This window comes from Drosophila elegans, unplaced genomic scaffold (assembly GCF_018152505.1).
Source record: "Drosophila elegans isolate 14027-0461.03 unplaced genomic scaffold, ASM1815250v1 contig_468, whole genome shotgun sequence".
In the NCBI taxonomy this organism is placed as follows: Eukaryota; Metazoa; Arthropoda; class Insecta; order Diptera; family Drosophilidae; genus Drosophila; species Drosophila elegans.
In genome coordinates this window covers 1,547,987-1,570,872 of record NW_024545855.1, presented here as the reverse complement: position 1 = coordinate 1,570,872, position 22,886 = coordinate 1,547,987, and the positions used below count along the sequence as shown (strand labels likewise).

Below are 22,886 nucleotides of genomic sequence, written 5' to 3'. Positions count from 1 at the left end.
ATAAACAATGATAAAGCTCATTACACTGGTAGTAAAAGAAGTAAAAAATAAAATATATTGTACTCAAATTAAATATTTTTCACTTTTATTTTCATACCTTTTCATATATTTTTGGTATGAAATTATTACATCTTTTCAAAATTTATTTTGTATTTCACTTTTTTCGGATGTGATTTAAATATCTAAAAATATAATTTAAATTTAAACCAAGTTAAAAATAAATAAAATGCATAAATCAAACAGAAGCTATTTTAAATCTAATATTTTTCACATGAATTTAAATATTTAAATATTAAATCATGCCATTTTATTTGTACTGTATTTAATATTATGGTTTTATATTTAATTTTAATATCATATATTTAGATATTTAAATATTTATTTTTACTATTTAATTTCTTTTATAAGTGTGTATACAACTTAAATGTGTATCTCTAGGTATCTTCACAAATTATTCTGCTTCCATTTCTTCAATAAATACCTAATTGGGCTTAAGTTTTCCGTAAATTTAGCATATATGTTAGCTTAGGCTTTTCAGAAAAAAAACCTTATCAGAAGGAGAGGTATTTAATCTGCTAAATTGAGTAAAATCAATCAGCTATATTTGCCTTAGGCAGTAGCAATAACAAAACATAAGTTAATTTCTACACTGAACAGCTGCCAAAATATATAAGTCCACAGCTCTAAGACTATTTCAATAAGCCAATTTTTTGCTGAACTTATGAAAAAATGTTCAGTTCACTTCAACAGTTTCAGTTCACTACAACAGTTTCTCTAAATTTACTTAAAGCAATGCAATATATAAGACACCACATGGTTACCTTAAACCATAAAACAATTTCTATGTCATACCCCAACGATTTATTGATTTAGCACCCATTGTGCTAATGTATCTCCTTCTTGGGCGTTGTACATTTTTAATTAAAATTGCGCAGCCAATTGGTAAAAACTCTATTCGAAGGCGGGGTGCCTAAAACAATGCAGTGAACACTCGCTAACAGCAATTCGACCAGAGGCAACACGTTATGTGGTGAGTTCGTTTCGTTCACCTGTGCTTTAGCGCGCTGGGAAGTAGGCAACATTTTTTTGTTTGCGCTTTGTGGTCTGCCGCCGTCGAATATTTTTTTCTTAAGGGCTTTTCTTTTCATTTTCACGGCTGTTTGTGGTACACTGAAATAATGTGGGTTTTATTGTGGTATGAAACATACAGATTTGATTTTTTCGAAATGTGATTCAAAAATTTTTAATAGAAAACATGCTAATTTTATCTAAAAGTTTACTCGTAGCAACTTTGCAATAATAAAAACCAAAGTCTAGGCGACCAAAGTTATTTACCCTTATAATTTTCCGATAGACTTAGAAAAATAAAATATAGTTAAATTTTCGAAATTTTCGTAAGGGGAAATATCATAATTTTTTGCAAAAATAAACAAGAAACAAAAGTTTTCAGATTTGAATGTTAACCACTTAAAAATTCTACAACGAGATTAATGAGAAACAATCTTAAAATTTAAATTTCAAAATACTGATTTTTTTGCTCAAAATAATCTGTAAAAATAGTTGTCTACCACATTTTAAGTTTAGTTTGAAAAGGGTGAACCAAATTCTGTTACTTTATTCTGCATTAATAAATTTATTATATAAATAAAATTATGTTTTGTTATTCTCAGCTTTAATGTATCTATTTTTTTAAGTGTGCAGAGCAGACTTACATCTTCAGCTCATTTTGCATTCATTTTAATAAAGCGCATAATTTTCCGAGCTGCCTTTGCGGTCTTTGTCTTACCGGCCGCCAGTTTGCCTTGCATGCAAATGCGCGCCAACTTTATTTGGCCACGACGGAGGGGCGGACGACGGGGGCGTGGTTAGCTGCTAATGAAGGCGTTAGCAGACAGGAGGGCAAGTGGAGCTGAAGGAAATGGAGGGCAGGGAGTCCAGGGACTAAGACGCTGGATAAGGATGTCAGCTCATTATGCATCCTTCGCGTTTTTGATTTGTTTGCACGAGACGTGCGCATAAATTGAGATGCGTTGGAACAGGGCTAAGCAATGGGGATATGGCAAGGGGATATGGCCAACTTCTCACTATGCAAGTGAAACAAAGACGAGCTGATGCCGAGTTTGTTATAGTTTCAGTCACAAAGGAATTAGGCAACCGCCAAGCTCATCAGGACATGGCTGGAGGCGGGGTAATACGCTGATTCTGAATCTGAGTCTGAGTCTGAACCCAAGTTCTACACACTCCCGCCGTCATTGTCATTGTGTGCGTCAAATCCCGAAAATTGGAATGCTTTAGCACTCAACATCATTTGTTAACTTCCCTGCATGAGACGACAAATTGTCGCACAATTAAAAGCCACTCGACTTTGACCCCGTTCCAATTCGTTTCGTTCTTCGCCACTTTGCATCCAGTACGGACACAAAGAGAAGCCACAGTCGAAATCCATTTTATTGATTGTGCAAATTCGTTCAACTGTCAAACAATGTGGCAGATATGAGGCACAATACCCAATGCCCAATATTCAAGCCAGCCAGTTCAATGAAAAGCGCACAGTCACAATGATACTCGATATAAACGTGCAAAAGGAATTGTGCCAAAATAGAGAAGGTCTGAACGGGATAAAATGTTCAGTCATTTCGAGAGTTGAGCTGCCTTTTATTGGAGCTTAAAGAAGGAATTTAAGAAATTTAAGTTTAATATTTATACAAAACAAAGAAAGCTTTTATACAAATTGAATTTGGAACGTACATATTGATTAAAATTTATATTTTTTTTTAGATTTGTGTAGAAGAGGCTTTTGATTTGATTTTTTAATATCCTTTATTAGAACGTTGTTATCCATGGCCATTTAATATTCATTCAACCTGGCTGCCCACTAACATGACCATCTATATTCATATCCTAGAACGCCCCTGCTTTGATTTCTTATTGCATTTTTGAGAACATGAAAATATTCGCCTTCCATGATTTCAATTTTTTAATTGAATTTCTCAGCGCATCACTTATCCCAACATAAGCCAGTCGACTAAAATTAGAAAATTAATGAAAAACACATTTAAGCAAAAGGTCTCGGTTGACGTCGACGCCAAAATCACTTGAGCGGCTCGAATGCCAAATAAAAAGGCAGTGCCCAAAAATAACAAGAAAAAAACACTTTCCACCGACAAAAAGGAAAAGAAAAACTCACAAAAAAATTAATTATTACAAAAAATGTCACAACAAGTCGAAAAACGGAAGGACAATAAAAGAAAGTGCACAGAAAAAAAAGGAGCTCACAAAAAAATAAAAGGAGAAAGTTAACGAGTCGCAAAACGAGGACCCGAGGTGAGCAGTTTTTACTTGGCTTTTGGTGTGGTCAGCACACTTGGCCTGAAATTGGTACCCAGAGGCGGGAATGGGACTCGAAAACCGGCTGGGACTACGACTGCGACGACAAAAGGACCAGCGAATGACTAGAAAGGATCACTCTGGCAAAACGGTTTGCCCGTCGCAGCTGTTTGTCCTTTTGTCAGGCGAAGGAGCAAGGAAACTTCACGTTTTTCCAGGTACTTCGCTGGATTTCTTTCACACACACACACAATTGTCTAAGTTTCTTGAAAAAATATTACTGAAACTTGTGGGCCACACTGAAAGGATGCAGTTGAATGAATTTAATTGTCTGTGATAATATTATTTGTTACAATGGAAATTCGGGTTGTTGGTTAAGTGGGGAACGAATTTAATTATCCTTCAGCATCACTCTGTAAATGTGGGAGGCTTAAAATACTCATATATATACAGTAAAATTTTTAAATTAAATACGTCATTTATATATGCGATTATGTGTGACAAAAAATACATTTGACCTTTCTAAATTAATTTCATTAATATGTGCCATATGTTTTTTTTAGTGAAGCCACTAAATGTTTAGTGCTTGTTAAATAATTCACTTAAATTCAAATTCAAAATTAAGCAAATATTGATTATGATTTAAAGGAGCCGGAAAAAAGTAATTAAATAACAATTATAAAAAATATATTGGGGTTATGTATTTTGAAAATTTTAATTGAATTTCTAAAAGACTTTGACTTTATTTCTGGGATAAGCAGACCTTATTTCCTGGTTTCAAATATCAAAAGCATCGATTTAATTTCTTACTTTCTTCAAGCTGAAACGCGAAGGTAACTTTACAAGTTGTGGAAAACAATTTAAGCTATTATGATTTACAGGAGCAGGAAAAAGGAAACGTAAAGGTTTTTTTTTTTTTAATAAACCAAAGATATCCCACAAGACTTAAACTTTATTTTTAGGGAGTAGGAACTACACCCGATAAGCAGACCTTTTTTACTGGTTTTAAATATCATAAGCATAAATTTAATTACTTTCCTTATAATCAAAGTCGAAGATATCTTTATAAGTTGCTGAAAACGATTAAAGCTATTATGATTAAAGCGGCACTCGACTTACCCGTCGCTCTGTTCGCCACCCATGCGACTGCTGGCCAAGGAGTTCCGGGTGCTCTCCCGCTCGATGCCCAACGTGGTGGTGGACAGACCGAGGACTGTGGTCCCCTGGCGACCCTTGGGTGAGGTCTGCTGGTGGTAGACGCTACCCTGCTGCTGCTGCTGCAGGTGATGATGATTATTATAATGATGATGATGTGGCTGGTGGGACTGATGGTGGTGGGCATATCGCTGGGGACTGCACGGGTACTGCAGCTGCAGGTGATTCGATATGGAAAATTCGGATTTGGTGGGCGAACCCGTGGTGGATGAGGAGGCCACCGACTCCAGGCCACGGGATAGCTTCAGCATCTCGGCTCCAAACTGATGCAGAGCCGTCATCGTCGTGGGCGTGGGTTCCTTTATGCTACAGATACGAATAATATATATGGTAATTCACACACAAAGCGCTAGTTGGCGAGGACAGCCCACCTGGAATCGGGCAGCCAGAGCTCGTGATTGTCCAATGTGCTGAGATCCGTATCCGTGGAATTGGCTGAGTGGGCGTGCAGCACTGAGGAGGCGTTCCCGGGACCCGGCTTCAATAGACGTCGCCAGGTGCATCGGCGTTCTGTGGAGCACGAACGTGGGTTAAACGGATATACAGTGGCCATTAAATTGCAGTCAGCCCATGAGTGCACTACGATAAGTCACAAATGCGCTAATAAACTTGCACGAGCACACACACAGAAAAGATTCTGAACACGCGTACACAATAATAAAAAATGATTTCAATCTTTAAGCTTCTTATGAACTAAACAAAGAAATTCAATCAAACTAAAACTTTTTGTGTATGGTATTAAAAACAAAATTTAAACTAAACCGGACAAAGATTGAAAATCCAGTATGACTAGGATAATAAAATATCCAAAAATATAAATTAACATAGTAAATTATTTTTAGGGAAGTTTTCAAAGCTTGGCAGCCTACACAATACCCAACTAAAATTTTAACGTTTGAATGTATAACTTAAATTATTCAATGGATTTTAGGATCAAAACAACTGAACGTATAACTTTAAAATGTATTTCTCCTTATTTTTTAGAATTAAAATAGCTTTAAACTTGAAAAAGCGTGGTTAAGGTTTTTGTTTTATTTGTTCTATTGTTAAGTTGATTTTTCTCTGTGTGCAGCCAGTGAAAAGAACAATCTGGAAAATCCAGCTACGTGCCAGGACCAAATGCGGACGCTTTACAGCAGAGATTTGGCTTAAAATAACTCCCCAAATCCATGGCACCCATACAAAGACACTGCCACTGGCAGACTCATAGTTACACACTCACACAGACACACACACACACACCCTAATCTTTGCAGCTGAGGCATGGGATCCACTCCAATGAATCGGGGACACCGCGTCCTCCAAGGCGCCCCTAAATGCTCGCTCGCATCCACCGAAATGCCCTGCAGTGCAAGCGATTCAGCTGCAGTCACCAGCAGTCCATTAAATATTCCCCGTCTGTATTGACTTTCGGCATTCTCGGATCTCGGTTGTCCCCCAGAAAATTACCCACGGTTCCCTCCGGGCCCAAGCCAATCGCTCGAGAAATGGGAACATTGCTGAATAAATTCTGCGGGCAGACAAAGGCATTAAGACCCACTTAGTTATGCTTAAAATAAATTGAATCTGGTCCATTGAATTGTAGGGGGGATAACAGAATCGCAGGACGTTGAATTGTTTTAGCCCAAAGCTCAAAAGGGGGGGTAGCTTAACTATGACAAAAATAGACAATTTAAATAATTAGGTTCAATAAGTAAGTAGTTTACTGTTAAGAGTAAAAAGTAAAAAAAGTAATTAAAAGTAATTAAATCAACAACAAAAAATAAATAAGAAGTGCTAAATGAACTTGTACCAACAAATCAATTGCCTAAAGGTAATATTTAAAATAAAGTCTTATATAAAATTGGAAAACGTTTAATAAAAACATTAATTTAAAATGCATGTTGGCCCATATTAAATTTGTTAATATACTGCTCGATTTTAAAAGAACATTTTTTGTAAAGCTTTCCTTTTAAATAGGACTTGTTCAAATATTAATACATACATTAAAGTTATCTTCCCCTGCAAATGGCATACCTAATTTTTAAAAAATCCACTCCTCAACGAGGTTATAACGAGCCCTCTAGTTGAAAAGTTGAAGCTTGAAACTTCGGTTTTAAAACTAGTTGAGCACAAAACTGAAAAGCTCTCACAGCATTACAAGCCATTTACGTTGTTGGCTTTCGATTCATGGCAACGTGGAAATTAGCTGTCTACACATATGGGCCGGATTTTACCCCTATTTGTAGGGGGTGTGTGTGCTTTGTGTGTGTCTGTGTGTAGATGGGTGGTAGGTTGCTCTGGAGTGTCTACCCATATCCTCCCAGTTCAATGTCGACGGCTATGTCGATTTTGTGTGCATTGCTGCGGCTTAGTCGCACTTTCGGCCTCAGAAATCCCTGGGACACGGATTCAGGGAGTGGATACTCCGGCACATGTGTCTGCATTGTTTGTCTTGTGTATTGTCCCTCTTTCAACACTTTCGTCACACCCATTTTCCCCTAGTAAAGTTTCGAGTACAAAAAGTGCAACCGAGAACGAAAATGCAAATTTTAAGCAAACTGAAAATCATATTAAGCTGCTGCAGCTCTTCGTTGGCACTTTTTTGAGGGGGAATGAGTGATAGAGAATCCTTACCCAAGGCCGGGGCCTGACCTAGCCACCCACTGGCCCATCCGGGGGTGGCGGCTGCCGTCTGCTGGCCACCGCCCAGATTCTGGCGCTGCCGGGCCAAAAGACGGACGGTCAGGCAATATGTTAGCAGCATCACGCCCAGCGGAATGTAGAAGCACACAATGGAGCCGACCAGCTTGTACACCGGATCCGGTATCTGGCAAGTTCCATTCACCAGCACCGAGGCGTGATTCTGGAATCAAATGGCAGATACAACAGATAGCAGGGCAAAGACTGGAATTAATTTACGTAAGTACAGGACATGCATATTCACAAAACACTTAAGCATTATTGGGTTAACATAGCCTTTGTTTTCCGAATTCTATTCACACACATAGTGCACAAAGTGTGTATGCATTTATTTATATTTGGATTTTAATTACTATGCTTATACTGGGTACCAGAATTTAAGTTTACACAAGTTTTTAGTTTGGGTACATAAGCCCCAATTGTAGTTAAGAATTTGTCTCACTTTTAATTTTGTTATTTGTTAGCATAGGAATCTGGAATTTAACTTTCACATTTCTTTATTGGCAAAATATTAACTATATATATTCATCATTAACACTAAATTAATATTGTATAATTATTTAGTTTAAAGACAATTTTTGAATAAGAATTTATTTTATATTCAAATTTTAAATTTAGGAATTTCAACTATACTTTTACACTTCACTCTTAAAAGCATTTGGCTATACTAGTTTTATAAAAATAACTTTAAATACTTGGAAACCTTTTAAACTATGGGATAGATGCTTTTATTTGTGATTTATTAACTAAATTATTATTCATAATTTTTAAAAGACAAACAAATATTTCCAGAGTTTTATTATATAACATTATTTAGACTTTAAGCATTTGTTTTAAATTAAAACTTATAATCTAAGAATATTAAAGTTATAGAGTTATACTTGTACTCTTTAATTTTTAAAGGTTTAGCTTGTCCTGGTTTTAACATTAAGTATTATAACGACTTTGAAACGATAGGAGAGGTTATTATTTATTCCAAATTTTAAAAGAACAAACTAATATTTCCGGAGCTAAATTACACTAAATTGTTATTACTAAGAATGTCAAATTAAAGGTCTTAGACAATAACTTACCTTCGAATACATTAAGCTCAGGGGTAAGCTCATGGCGATGCTCAGAAGCCACACGAAAACAATTTTGAGAGTCACCCTCCGGCGGGTTTTATTCCGGCCAAATCTCATCGGGTAGCGCAGCGATAAATAACGGTCCACGGAGATGGTGCACAGGTGCATGATGCTGGCCGTGCAGAACAGGACATCCAGGCAAATCCAGGTCAGGCAGTGCTCCGAGCCCAAGGGAAAATATCCTGCGAAAGAGGGAGTTGGGTTCACTATTGTATTTTTCCGTGCTCGCCGACTTATGACTGTATTAAGTGACTGCAATTCATTCTACCTATGTGTACACAAGATTTACGATTTTGGTTGGCAACAATGCAAGCCCCAACTGTCGCCTGGCCATTTTTATTTAATACTCCTCCGTTTTTTTTCGCCCATATTTTTCCTGGAGCCCCGCTTCAATCGTAAGCTGCCAAATGATATTGCCCCGCTCCTTTCGACCCTTCCGCCCCCGGTGGGGCTTATGCAACATATTTCAGGCCAACTGGCCCATATATGAGCGGCTATTCCCGATGCTGTGGCCATCGTTTTGCACAGCTGTTGGACATCATAACTCAGCGCGCCACTCTCGCCCACTTCCCATAAATGTACAATTGGGGGCACTGAAAAAAAAATTATACCCAAACTATACCAAACTTACTATACCTAAACTTTAAAAAAACTAAACTCGAACCGATTTTGAACTTTTGTATTTTTAGCTGTGAATACCAATCTATTGGAAATCGTCTAAAATGTTTTCATCGGTAAATTCCCGTATCAATTTAGTTTTGGGTATATTAAAATTAAGTGAACATTTGCTTAAAAGAATCTGAATGTGAAATGAAAATAAAATATTAAATTAAATTAAGTAAACTATGTTATATAGAAAGACTTTAAGTTTTTAAAACATTTACATTGTAAAAAAAACTTGAACATTTTTAAATAATAAGAACATTTTAGAAATATATGGTACAATTACTGTTCGGTCTTCAATAACTATATATGGTTCCATGGTCTTAAATTCCCTCTCGACTTTTTCTCTGTGCAAATAGGTTTGTTTGTTGGTCGGTTGGAGGTTGAATCTCCGGCATGTTTGGTGAGTGATACTTGTGTTTACTCTGTTGCTGCGTGTGCCCTGATATTTGGGCGCGGAATTTGTGTCCAGAATCTCGTCGAACACGAATCTGTTGGGAACAGGAATTTTTCCCAACGAGCAAGACTACAATAAATTAGATATCATCGAGGCAAAGATGAATCGAAAAAAGCATGAAGCGAAAACGAAGTTTGATTTTAGGATATGTTAATTTACCTACAAAAGAAATGTGTGCTTTAATCTTTATCGATTTCTAAAGATATTTTTTTGATAAAAATATGAATTTTTCCCATCAATGTTTTTTTTTTTTATTGAAAACCATATTTCTAATTTAGGGATATTAAGTCAACATTTTAAATTGACCTAAAAACGTAGCCATTTCATTCAGTTTCCCCGAATCCACTTTACTTTAAACGAAAAGCCTTAAAGGCAAAAGCATCTGTTGAATGCCGTGGCTCTTCTTTTTTCGGAAACAACCATAAGGATTTGTTTATGGCCAGGCAATATTTTGCAACCCAACTCCCCCACCAAAATTCGCGTCCATCAAGCGCTCAAATTGCAATAATGCTGATCCCTCGAGTCCGAAACGAAAATGTTACAAATGACACGGTCATTGGGTTTTGCCGGCAATAGGCCCGTCGCAGACCGAGCCGTAAGTAAAGTGTCAATAAGATCAATTTGGGCAACAGACGGTCTTGTCGAGAAGCTTTAAAATTGAACAAATTTATTTAAGCTGAAACCTGAAGCCCGAATGAAACTGGGAAAGTAAGTTAAATTGAATAAAAACTGGCGGTGACCAGCCAAAAAAAGGGAAACTTGTGAAACATTTTTAGCCGGAAAACAGCAAACGGAACCTGAGATTGGGTTCTGTGTGGGATGGTTTCTTGGAACCTCAGTGTCCCGCCTCCTTAGTTTTCCTTTGAGGAGCAGGACAAAGCTTTTATTTGTGTTTCTGTCTTTTTTTTTTGTTTTTTTTTTTTGTGCAGAAGCGCTTTTCTTAGGGAAAGCATTTCAACTTACAAATGCGAAACAAATTTCAAACAAAAGCGCAAAACTTTGCCGTTTTCCAGTTCCGCTGCTAAAGTCAGGGTAAATAAATTTTTAGCTGATTTCTTTTGTGTGGATTCCGCTTTGCATGGGGCTCAAAATGGGGCCAAAATGGGGCAAAAATGGGACGAGAGGGCCGGTCATAAAACTAAACAGAAACACAAATAGCCGACGAGACTGATGACGAGCAAAGTTGGCAGGAAAATGACTTGGTAAATGAGTTGAAACTTATTTAATTTGTTGTAAGTTTAAGTGGATATAAAGGCGGCAGCGAGCGGAATGGCAGCGGAAAATAGGGTCCAGCTAATGATTCGGTTGTTTGCCAAATTGAGTGAATGACAGAACAATGTGGGTTGGAAAAAAACCGTGCATACAAAATGGAAGATATATGTGTGTATGGTATGTATACCCCGTTCATGACAACATAAGCCTTTGTGTGAGCTACCATAACAAATATTTGTATTTTTTCGCGTTGCTGAACCACGCAGTGTACCGAATCTGGGCAAAAAACGGTCCAAAAATGGGTAAAAATCGGGTGAAAATATGATGATTTATGAATGGAATTTCTGCGTGTTGCCACATGTGTGTGGTTTTTAGTACACAAGCCTTTGTTGAACTTCCCCACTTTGGTTGCTGTGGCGGCATCGATTTCAATTTTAGTTTCGGTTCCCTCAAACAGCATCCCTCCATCAATTAGATACAACTCTCCTCAAAACTGTTTGCTCAGCAAACAAACTTGATAGGAAGGAAATGATTGGCCAAAAACGCTTTGGGTGCTTTTTCTTCGCTTAACCGATTACTGTGAGTTTATTTGCAGATTTCGGGAAGGAAAACGGATTTAGAAAGTGGAATGCCCCAAAAAAAATTGTTGAGGTCATCTGCCGTTTAAATAAAGCGCTGTAATTATGGGTCATTGTGATTTCGACTTTACTAATTACTTAAATGAAAAGTTTAAATTCCAAAAATAATTACATATCTCTATGTAAAATGTAAATTAAATAAATCCAAAACAATCCTCAATTATTTATTTATGACATAAGCAATAGTTGTTTCTTTTTAATAAATATAGAAAGAACTTTTAAATCATATTCATTCAACTTACAATTGAAATAATGGTACATCTCACTTTAAATTGGTTTAATTCAAGGGAAACCCTTTCAAAATATTTCGCAAATAAGTAAACAAAATAAACATCACCATAAATCCCAAGGCAATCAGAAATAAAATATCAAATACCTGATGACAAATAAAACTCACGCACACTTGAGAGAGCAAAAAAAAAAAAATGCAAATATGTGAGCCGAGAAAAAATCATTGATCCAAAGCTCGAAAATTGCTGTGATTATAAAATAAGCCAGCACAACTCTCTGTTGTTGTCACACACATTCGATGGTGGCAACCGGCAACCAGCAACAATAACAATTTCAATAACAAATCACAGAAATATGAGAGAAACAAGTTTAACATGGAGTTGGGGCGATGGGCAGAATTTCATCTCATTTCTTTTATTTTTTCTGCCTCAGGCAGATGACAGCGACAGCCACTTACAACAGTGATAACAGCATCAGCAACACCAGTACGGCAATGATAACAAATGAGGGCAGAGGGGTGAGAAGGTCATTACCTAGAGGGAGTCCTAAAAAACACTAGGAACGTCTACACAAAAAAAAAATGAGGTAACAAATATATGAATTTAAAAATCAGTATGATAAACTTTTCAGTAAGATGCGTAATTTAAATAGTTGAAAGTAGTAAAATTAAACTTTGGATATACAATTAACACGAATAATTGAAATTACTCTACAAACAACTAAACATAATTTAGTATTAAATTAATAGCTATGCCTTGATCAATAAAAACTTTAAGTTAGAACAGATTTTTAAGAATTTAAGCACATCTTGCCAATTTAATTTTCCCTGATTTCTAATGTCGAATACTCAATCATTTAAAGTGGAGCATGTTTTTGCGAGCGCTTCTTAAAGCAGATCTTTAATTGCCCGATTTGCCAGACATTTGACACTTGGTTTATGGCCCATCATGTGTCTGTGTGCGTGGGCGTCGTGATTTCAGAGGCGTGGCAGTTGCCCGCGGCGCTCGTTGACACGTTGTCACCTCGACTGTCATCCAAATTTATGGGCAGCATCGAAAAGAGGCTAAAACGAGCCAGAGATGACTGTTGTTAGTCCGCCGGGGATTCACATCTCGCTTTTCTTTTCTTTTATTTTATTTTTGTCGCTGACAGACAAAAGTTTTTGACTTTTAGCCCGCTTCGCATGTAAACACATATCATTTTCATTTGCATTTCGCGCGACCCGTTGACACATTTGCATGGTCATGCATATGTTTATTCAAACGAATGTACACATATAGTGTGGAGCTCAATGTGTCCTTGTTCATGTGCTCGAATCTGTGACCCTCGACCCTTGTGAGATGTATTTTGGTTGCTTCCGTTTTTTCGGGCAGCTTTATGACTAGGTAACAAGGGGTATTATCGACCATCGACTATTGTGTAACTTTTCTTTTACAAATTTGCGGCAAAATAAAATAAAAATGTAACAATAACAAAAAAATATATATATTTTTGGTTTTGGCCTTTACGCTTTTTTATTACTTTTATCTCCCTTCATAGTCGGTAATGAATATTAACAAATTCGAGTAACGACAAAAATATGAAACTGTTGTTGGCTGATTTTAGTTGTTTATGCTGGTTGTAAACGATGCTGTGAGCTTTTGTTTTTGAGGGCATTGTTTCTGTAACTTTTTTGTTATGTGGTCAAATATTTGTGTTGACAGCACGCAAAAACATTACAGCCATGCGAAAAATCCGCAAAGGGATTCAAAATACATGTGCAACTTTTTCTTTAATCAAAATGTTTCTGCGGTTGTCGCAATGTAGGAGTTGGAAATTCGTACGTGTTTGTGAAAAAAAGTGAGTGATATTTTAAAACATTTTAAAAACTGACTGCAATAAAACCATTAACAAATTTACATTGCTTTAAATTTAATTATAAAAGTTTTAACTCAAACGATTAGATTATTTCATTTTGGTAATTATTCAATTAAAAGACAAAGAACTTTCTGGATTATCAGCCACAACCTGGATCTGGCTTTGAATGCCTGGCCAAATCCTTCCCCCATAAGAACTCGCTTAGGGGAAGCTATTAACATGCATATGATAGCCACTTCCGCACAACTTGCTGGCCAGGACACTTAGGAATCCGGATGGCAAGGAGCCCACAGCGGAACATGCGGTGACTACGTGCAAGGTCGGAATAAAAATGAATGAAGGTGCGGAAGAAAGAAAAGTTCTTCATGTGCTTGATGGTTACTTGGGTCCATCATCATCATTACCATGATGATCATCATCAATCTGATGAGGCTGGGTCGAACGGGCGAGTAAATAACCGTAGGGCTGAAATCTGCCTGCCATGCATAAAGTAAACTATTTAATGGCCTTTCGATTTCCATCGATGTGGCCATAAACGCATTTGCCCAGGCCATCGGATCTCGAACGGAAATCGAAAGCTGTTCACTGAATCGAGGTTTTGGGTGGAGGTCGATTAGGGTGGCCTACGACCTTCTTATCTGGCTGGCTGAAATCATTTTTCTTACGCAATTCGCCCTGACAACGGCATCTTCATTTTCAGTTTTCCCCACTGCCACCCCTTTTTTTTGACTTTTGATTTCGTTTCAAGTTGCCGACGACATCCAAAAGTGGGTGGCCTGGCAATAATGCAAATGGCCTTAGCGTAAGCTTTAGCTCTAGCTTCCGTGTGACCCACAAGTTCGTCCTCACGTGGCAGCCGCCAGGTGACTCGGCTCTGACTTTGGCCTTTGCCTTCTTTTCCTTTCGGTTTCTTTGTTGGGCATTTCTGTAGTGCTGCTGACACTTCTATTTTTAGTGAGGCAAGTGCTTCCTGATTTTCTGTGATGTCTGCCAGCTGGCATGCGATACAGTAAAAGCGTAAAATAGAAAACGCTATGCATTTACCTCATTTGCAAAGCTTTTTTCAATTTAATTTGAATTGGAAATATGACAAAAATATTTATTGATTTATGTGCGACTTGCTTATTCAAGCTCTAGTGCCATGAGAAAAAATTTGTTTTCAATCTTCACAAAATCATTTTGCATATTGATTTTATCTTAAGGTCATTATTTTTTATAAATCCATAAATCCTCTTCTATGTTTAAATAATATGTATAAAAAAACATTCATAAAAATCATTTTAAAGAAAATTTAAAAAAATATATTAAGAAGTTATCAAATCACTTGAGAGTCCTTAAAGTGCAATCAAGAGTTCAAATAGTTCTCTCCCTAGAAAAAATAAACAAAAAATACTTATCCCTCTAGAACAATATGAACTGTTTATCAAAATTTTCCACTGACAACTTTGTCTTCTTCTTTTTCATATCTCAAGATGAAGCGAATGTTTATCCATATGCTCAGGAAAACTCGGCACAGACTTCAACTTTTCCGAGAGTAAGAAAGCAAACCTTCAGCGCTTTTCCTTTTCCCAGAACTCGCGCCATTGACAGCTGCCAGCTTTGCAGGGGCGGAAAACTGAAACTACAACAAATTTTCATACATCCGTATAAGAGGGAGCCTGTGTCCTTTTGTCCCTTGTCTGCGTCCCAAGGCAAATATATATAAATAAATTGTTGTTTGTGTTGGAAAATCACATGGTGAGCACAGACAGATAATGGTTACGACACGAAATTCAATTAAATTTCTAACAAGTTTTTTTCGTATTGAATTTTTAATGTATCTATGTTATTTTTTCTTTTTTGTTTATCTTTTGACAGCGCAGACACCCTGAACAGCTGAACCAAGTTTGGGAAAAGCGAAAACTCAACAGGTTCTTTATTTTCCCACTTTAGTAAATTTAAGGACTGTTTACAGCCGAATAGGGAGAGAAAAAAATAGGGTGTATAGAAGAAATGTTTGTTTTTTGGGTTATTATAGGTTAATCATAATTTAATTGCTTGATAAATTAAAAAAAAAAGGTTTTGCTTAAATCAATTTATGTATGACTTTGCTAAATACAAGAAATATAATTAACTTTTAAAAGCAATAGTAACTCAGTATTCGATTTACTTAGTTTTAAATTGTCATATACTAACATTTAATAATAATGTTCTAGTTTTTAAACCTTGCTAGCTTTAATAAATATTTTTGTATTTTTTATTGACAAACTTTACATTGCTCATTACAACTCGCCAACAACTAATCTAACTTTTGCCATAATTGTTGTGGCTCTTGATGTCTCGTCGAGTTCGATTGCCCTTCCATTTTTCACTGGGTGCCATTCTAATCCCGTCTTCTTTACTTTTTTTTATATTTACACAGCTTTATTTTGGTATTGTTTCCACATCGCTTAACGTAAAAAGTCGAGGGGAAAGAAAGGTGGATGTGGGTGTGGGTGTGGATGCGATGTCTGTCCTTCTGTCTGTTGGCTGCTTCCTTCCGGCTTTCATTTTTCGCCGCAACTTTTGCTCCTGCTATTGACATTGCTCTAATGTGGCATATAAAGTGGCGACTGCTTCGATTTTCCGCCCTCCGATTTTCCACCGTTAAGCACCGTCATTAAGCTGAGCTCTCTATTCTTCGCATTCATTAAACTCCTAACTCGCTATGGAAGCTTACGTAAATTGCTTCGCTTCCGTTGCGTCATTACACGACGCCTTAACGTTTCATTATACTCATTGTTTGTCTATTACGAGAGTTTTTCTTACGGGCTCTTTAGCAGTTCTTCGTCCTTTTGGTCCCTCTGCCCTTTTCCCATTTTGTCTGCTTTATTATTCTCGTTTGGGTTCGTGGATGGCGTGTGTTTTCCGGCTGGGGGAAAAGTTTTCAAATAGATTACAAAGCACTTGTAAACCTTTGTTTTCATGCCGCTGTTGTGCATTGTTTAGTTATTGCAACTCTTCTTAAATACATTCAGCTTTACCGGTTCGGTTTCAGTTTCACCAACATCTCGCGCAAATTGAAACTTTCCATTGTTTATATCGGTAAGAAAAGCATGCCAATAACGAAAGTTTTCAAGAGGAAAACAACGAATGCATTGAACTGACTTTATAGGTTGCCCAAAATGCATTGAAGGAAATGTTTAAAACACCAAAAATAAAGTTCCACCTTAAATGGTGGAATTTGTGCGTAAATTATTAACTTCAAGTTTGATATGTTCGCTTTTTCTCCTATGCTCTTTAACAAAATTGTTATTTTCAACAAAAAAAAACACAACAACGAGGAAAGTTTTGAGCACGAAAACTTCTTGACTCTCCAAAACAAAGAATTAATAATTTAAAAGCCTTAACTGAAGCAACTTTCAGAGCCACAACACAGTATTGTGCCTTCGATGTGTTCGGGGTCGTCAAAGTATTTTCAATCAAATTATGATGAAGCATTGCCAAAACAAACCCCAAAACAATAAGGTAGAAAAAGGGATCCCACATCACTTTCAAGGTCATTAGCCATGCCATCAATACCGCCTGCCGGCAGTTTATTTAGTATGCTTCCTTGCCAATTTGTTTAGACAACCAGAACATGGGAAGATATTACAAACTTTTCTCCTTGCGGATATAAAAAGGTCCAAGCACACAGGAGACACTCGGTTCTGTTCTGGTCCGTTTTGGGCATAATAAAATAAAATTACAAGATGTCGACGCCGGGGCGAATTTAGCATGTGAGTCTGTGAGCCTGTGAGCAATGCATGACTCCCACACACATATTTCATCTTTATGGTTCTGTTTTTCGGCCGCACAAGAGCATATTTTTGAGACATTTATGCGACAACCACACCCGACACTGATAAGTATTTCAGCTGCAGATGTTTCCCGGGCAAAGCTTAATTCGCATTTGTATTCCCCCCGCCTCTCGTGTCAAGTTAATCAAATACGCTTTAAAAGCAGGATACTTAATGTTATAACGACTATTTTACAAACTGTGTGGGGAAATTCCTAGAAACCACTGGGCATTTTAACATATATTAATTTGGGCGACCAATGAAATAGTTATTAGTAATTTTAAAATGATAGAGATCTTGTACCTCAATTTAAACACAAAAGCTTTTTTCCTTTAACATTTCAAGGTCTTAGGAATACACACACTTAAAACTCCCATCTTTTCTGTGCCTCCAGAAAAGCATTATCAAACAAAGAGTTTTCATGGCCTGTTAAAAATAATTTCCCAAGTCTTGGCCCATTTAAAGTTCGAAAAAGAAGCAGAACCGACAACTTTTGCGGGGAGAATATTTGTATCGTTTTTTCAGACAGTCGGACAACCGCAAAACAGTCTCAATGGGCACTCATCCCCGGCCGGAAAGCCAATTCCGCAAAATGCTTTTGAGCTATTTTAAAGGGTTTTGTGGCTGAGATTTTGCAAAGTGCAACTGGCCATGGCAAGTGCAATGCGATGCAAAATTTAATACACTTTCAGGCGTCGTTTTCAGGCCAACGAAGAACTTTTCGCATAATTTTCACAATGAACATGCACACCAACACACACACACACAATACGGAAAATGGGAAAAAGTCAGTGGGATTTGGGTAAACCAAAATCATCCTTTCATTCACGTGGGGCAACTTTTCGACACTGTGTTTTGTGTGTGGGCCACTGAGCTTGACTTGGATATAATGGCCTGTCTAAGGCCACAAGACGCCTTCTCAAATGGTAAAAATAGCCTCGCAAAATTTCTTCGCAAAGTAGCAAAAGTTTGTCGTTCAATGTCAATTATATTGAGATTTATGCATAATTTGTATTGACTTTGCTGTGACGGCCCAGCTTTGTTTGCTCGATTTGGTATTATGAATTCAAAGCCACTGAATTAAAAATACTTGATATTGACAGGGCTAACACTGTCAAATCGCTTAAACCATCAGCTATTCTTGCTTCTCTTAGTGGAAATGTATATGGGCATACTTTTTAAATTCCCAAGGAACATTAGACACGTGTCTATTTTAATATTTGACCAACCCAGCATGTGTTGGGTGAAACTCTCAATTTGTTACCTGAAATAACAATTTGTTGTGTTCAACATGCTGACTTGGCCAGTCAGACTAGAAATACCAAATGAAAATTTGTACACATTTTATCTGTAAGGCACTCCACATTTTGGGTCTGTTTATATTTGCGTAGTAGCTTGTGTTACAATTTTATTGAAAAGTCAAAAGTGGTAAAGGCAAAAAGCCAACAATTTGTGGAACGAAATGTTGATAAAACGTGAAAGGGGCTTGTGAATTTAATTAAAACAAAATTTCTGGGGATGAAGGACCTTGCACATATGGAAATGTTAGCTACAGGAAATTCATTTTCTCGTTGTGGCTTCTGATACTCAGAAATGTTTGCCCATGCTTGCATCCTGAGGTTTAAGTTATACTATACAAGCAACGGGTTCTATTTTCTTGTCCATGCCTGTCAGTGCATCATGACAAGGTAGAGACAAATATTATTTTTAATAACAGTATCACTTCAAGGATACATTTTCGGTGAATTTATTTTCATGAATTGGGCACAACAGAGAACGGAATTTATACTTTTTCATATGAATATAAAAATATTTGGCCTTTATTGTAGGCCTGTTAAAGTGATTTATAAAGCAATTTCTAAAATATAACTTTAGAAAGCAATTATTTCAGTTGCCTTGTGTCAATAAGGAGTTGGCCTTGAGATAAATAATTGTTAGAAAACTTATGGCAACAATTTAACAACTCAATTGTCAATTGTAAAATCAATACAAAAACGGATTTAGTTTAATTTAATTCAATAATATAATATTATTTAGTTGCACATCTTTAAACATTCTTTTCAACTTGCCTTCAAGTGTTTTAAAAGTTTTGGCAAATATTTTTCAGCTTTAGTGCCACCAAAGAATTGTGACAAAAAAGGTCCTTCCACGTTTTTAGCCTGTCCAGGCAGTCCCTAAGTGACAGGATATTAAATGATAGCCGCCAGCGGCAACGAGGTTGACAACAAAGCGCTAAGCATTTTTGCCCGAACGTAGCGAGCGTATCAAAGCAGATGTAAATGATTCCATTCCGTGGCGGTTCCTGGGATGAGAGGTAGCTTTGGCAATTTAACGCCACTAATCGAGTGACATGATGGCAATAATTCCAATTTGGGCCACGTCACGTCGTGTGGCGGTCGCGAACCTTAAATATGTACAAGTGGTTTGATGGAGGACTTCCATCCTTCGAATAAATTCGTTTCGCAGGCGCAGTTAAGCCAAGGAGCCAAGGGCAGCTTAAACGTGCCTGGCATCTTCTTCGGGCTTAATATATTATAATTTTTGGTTGCTCGGTTGTCTATAATTATTTATAACTCACGTGCCAAAACAGTAGGAGTACCGGCAGGAAGACGGCAATGTGATCTTCTCAGGCCGCATTACGCATACGCCGTGTTGTTAAAGGGCAAGCACGTGCCGCTGTCTGTATTGGACTTTCTCTTCTTAAGTGCGCTTAGCTAGGCTTGTGGGCCGATACACAGGAATAACTAAACCCAAAATCGTTTTTTAATTGTGTTATTTTGGTTAACAAATTGCCCTTGTAAAAGATCATCAAAAAAATAAAATCATCTGTTGCCAAAATAAGTGGCTTAAAGAACTTTAGCACGATAAGGGTTTAAGGTTAGACTAACAAAATGGCTCTTAAAACTTTTTCATATCACATTTATGTTTGCTTTGTATAAAATATATTGGTTAGCTAAATTGAAATCTAATTTGAAAAGCAAACGAAATACTACCATGCATGATTTTAAAAGGGTATTTAAGGTACTTAGCATATTTGAAAAAAGGTTTTATATATTTGTTTCCTGCTGAACGATTAGAGACGATCTTTTACAGCATTTATTGTATTGAAAAATTAATCGAAATTTATTAAATTGCATTTGATATATATATATATCTTTTTTAAACATTCAGATTCTTTTTAGCTTGCACACTCATAATTTAAATACAATAAGTTTTCGCTGATAAAAACTATAAATAATTTGTATTAAATTGACTTAGTGGTCAGTTCTTCTATGTGTTCAGGTGAGTTTATGGCAAGGTCGTCGCTCATGATGACAGCCCACCTCAAGTGGGAGGACAGGGTCGAACTTGTCACGCAAATGGGTAGCTGTATGTCGCCCGACACCCGACCAGAAAATCGTGCCTCCAGCTTCAAAAACCCTTGTAGCGTAGGCCAGGAAAAAAGATGCGAGATACAAATGTGAAATGATGTTTCATTCGAATTTGTCCGACGTGGGCGTTGACCAAAAATGAAATATGACTTGAAAATTCCGCACTGCCGCTGCTCAGCATTTACTGTTGTCCTTGTTGATGTTTGTGTGGTGCCTGGCCAGGCTAACTATGGCCAAAAGTTGTGCGAAGCCACGGCTCGTTAATCAAATCTCAAAATGGATGGGCGAAACTTGATGCAAACTCGGACGCGCCCTGTCAGTGTCAAAGCTTGATAAATGAAGTGGCCAATGATGATAGGGCTGGAATTCCCAGAGTCCGAAGGGTTTTCCCCCACAGCTCTTGGGCTATTTTGCATGCAAACGCATGCGACTTCTTTGACTCCTTAATTAAATAAATACTTTGTGAAAGCGTGCATTCACACAAATCCCCTTGAAAGCTTTAAGCCGTCGCAGAATAAGCATGCGACAAAAGGACGCTGGCGGCGCCGCCATTCAAGTCGCCATGAAAAGATGGCAAAACCATGGCGTGTAAGCCACTGCAGTGGCACCGTCACTTTCACCCTCACCCTCTGACTTGCGGCAATTTTCGCACTCTTTTTTCAGTGCAGCAGTGTCAGCGAAGCGGCACATAAATTACAAGCCACTTGCTTTTCTCTTTGCAAATGAACCTGCGGCCACTTAAAGAGCAAGAAAGCTTTCACAATGGCACACAACTGCCGTCGTCGTGCGCTCCGAATTAAATATTAAAACGACAAAGCGGGTAACGACTATACAAAATGCATTTCTTAATCCATTAGCATTGCCATTTACTTAAAAATAATATAGTACGAGCAAATGCTTTCGGTCGTGGTTCGTGGGAGGTCCTTTTCCCTTTCCCTGTCCTTTCACTGTCCTTTCACTCGAGTTGAGTCCTCAGCCAGGCGCATGCAAACAATCGATGAATGAGTAATTGCACTGTCCTTGCACGGGGCCACAATTCACTTTGCAGCTCACATCGAGAGTCCAAGCAACGACAACAGCAATCTGTCAGGCAATTTACAAAAGTGCATTCGAAACAACCGCCTTTGGCCCAATCTCATTGAGCATTCTCATTATACACTTAAAAAAGGTGGCAATAAACGATGACATATAATCATTTAACAATTGATGGTATATTGTGTTATAATGGTTACTATTTTTATTGTTAAGTTGATTTCTACTAATCAATATCAAACAACTAGCTGAACCTAAATTCAAGGAATAAAAGATGCAGAATATTTATTAGAGTTCTTTGAATACAAGTATAATTTCTTTTAAATTTACAAGTAAATAAATTAGTAAACTTAGAAATTTATCCTTATTCTTAAATGGTTTATTATATGATATTTCCAACAAATTTTTAAGATGATTTTTAAATTGGTTTAACTTTCCACTTGAGATACTGTTAACAACTTTAATGTTTCAGTAACTTTATGAATTAAATCCCTAGTAGGGGATTTAAAAAATTATTGTTTTTTAAATTTCACATTTCATTTGCAATTTGTATGTTTTCTACATGGGTTGCATACATTTTCTAATGTTTAAGATGATTTAAAAAAAAAGGTATTAAGTGGAATCTAATATAATATTATATGGCTATGGCTGGGTATTTTCAATTTGCATTTGGTAAATTGACATTGAATTGAGGCCACAGCATATGCCCACTTTGTAGCCTTTAAAGTCACGGAAGTGTGTCATTCATTTGGTGCTGCTAGTCTAGTTTCATTACAGCCCCGACCTGGGTCTGGACTGACTTTTCCGAGGCGTTGGCCCTGCCCCAGTGTGGCTCCCAATGGTCTACAGTCTCGAGTCTCGAGTGCCTTGCCTCTAGTCTCGGGGCAACTGCCACAAAGGCAGATACGTGCTGCTCGAGCAAATGTCTGTTCCCATCACTCGACCTTCCAAATCCCCTATCCCTGCACCACCGGCCTAACCTCAATTGTTTTGGCATTGACTGTCAAGGCGGTCCGGTGAGAGACTCTCGTTCTCGTTCTCGTGGTCGGTCTTGGTCTTGGTCTGGGTCTGGGTCTCGGTTACCTGGTTCTTGTTACCTGGTTCTTGGTTACCTATTTCTTCGTCCTCGGTTCCACTTACACTTCCACTTCCACTTCCACTTCCTTGACTTGCTTTGCTGCACTTGCCTTGTTTATTTTCCACTCTGCCCTGTCTGCCTGGTGTTTATCCGGCCAGCGCCTTGTTTATTTTCGTCTATCCTCCAGGGACTCCTCAAACTC

The 22,886-nt window shown here is 37.5% G+C and overlaps 1 protein-coding gene across 1 annotated transcript in view; it reads right to left on the bottom strand.

The window, feature by feature from the left end:
* Window positions 1-22,886, bottom strand: part of LOC108144055 — a 48,693-nt gene that overhangs the window by 4,130 nt on the left and 21,677 nt on the right. Inside the window, exons 3-6 of the mRNA XM_017268699.2 lie at window positions 8,298-8,530; window positions 7,159-7,387; window positions 4,914-5,052; window positions 4,447-4,848 (exon numbers count right to left, since the gene is read on the bottom strand). Of these exons, the coding sequence (XP_017124188.1) occupies window positions 4,447-4,848; window positions 4,914-5,052; window positions 7,159-7,387; window positions 8,298-8,530 (1,003 nt within the window). The remainder of the gene's footprint in view (window positions 1-4,446; window positions 4,849-4,913; window positions 5,053-7,158; window positions 7,388-8,297; window positions 8,531-22,886) is intronic.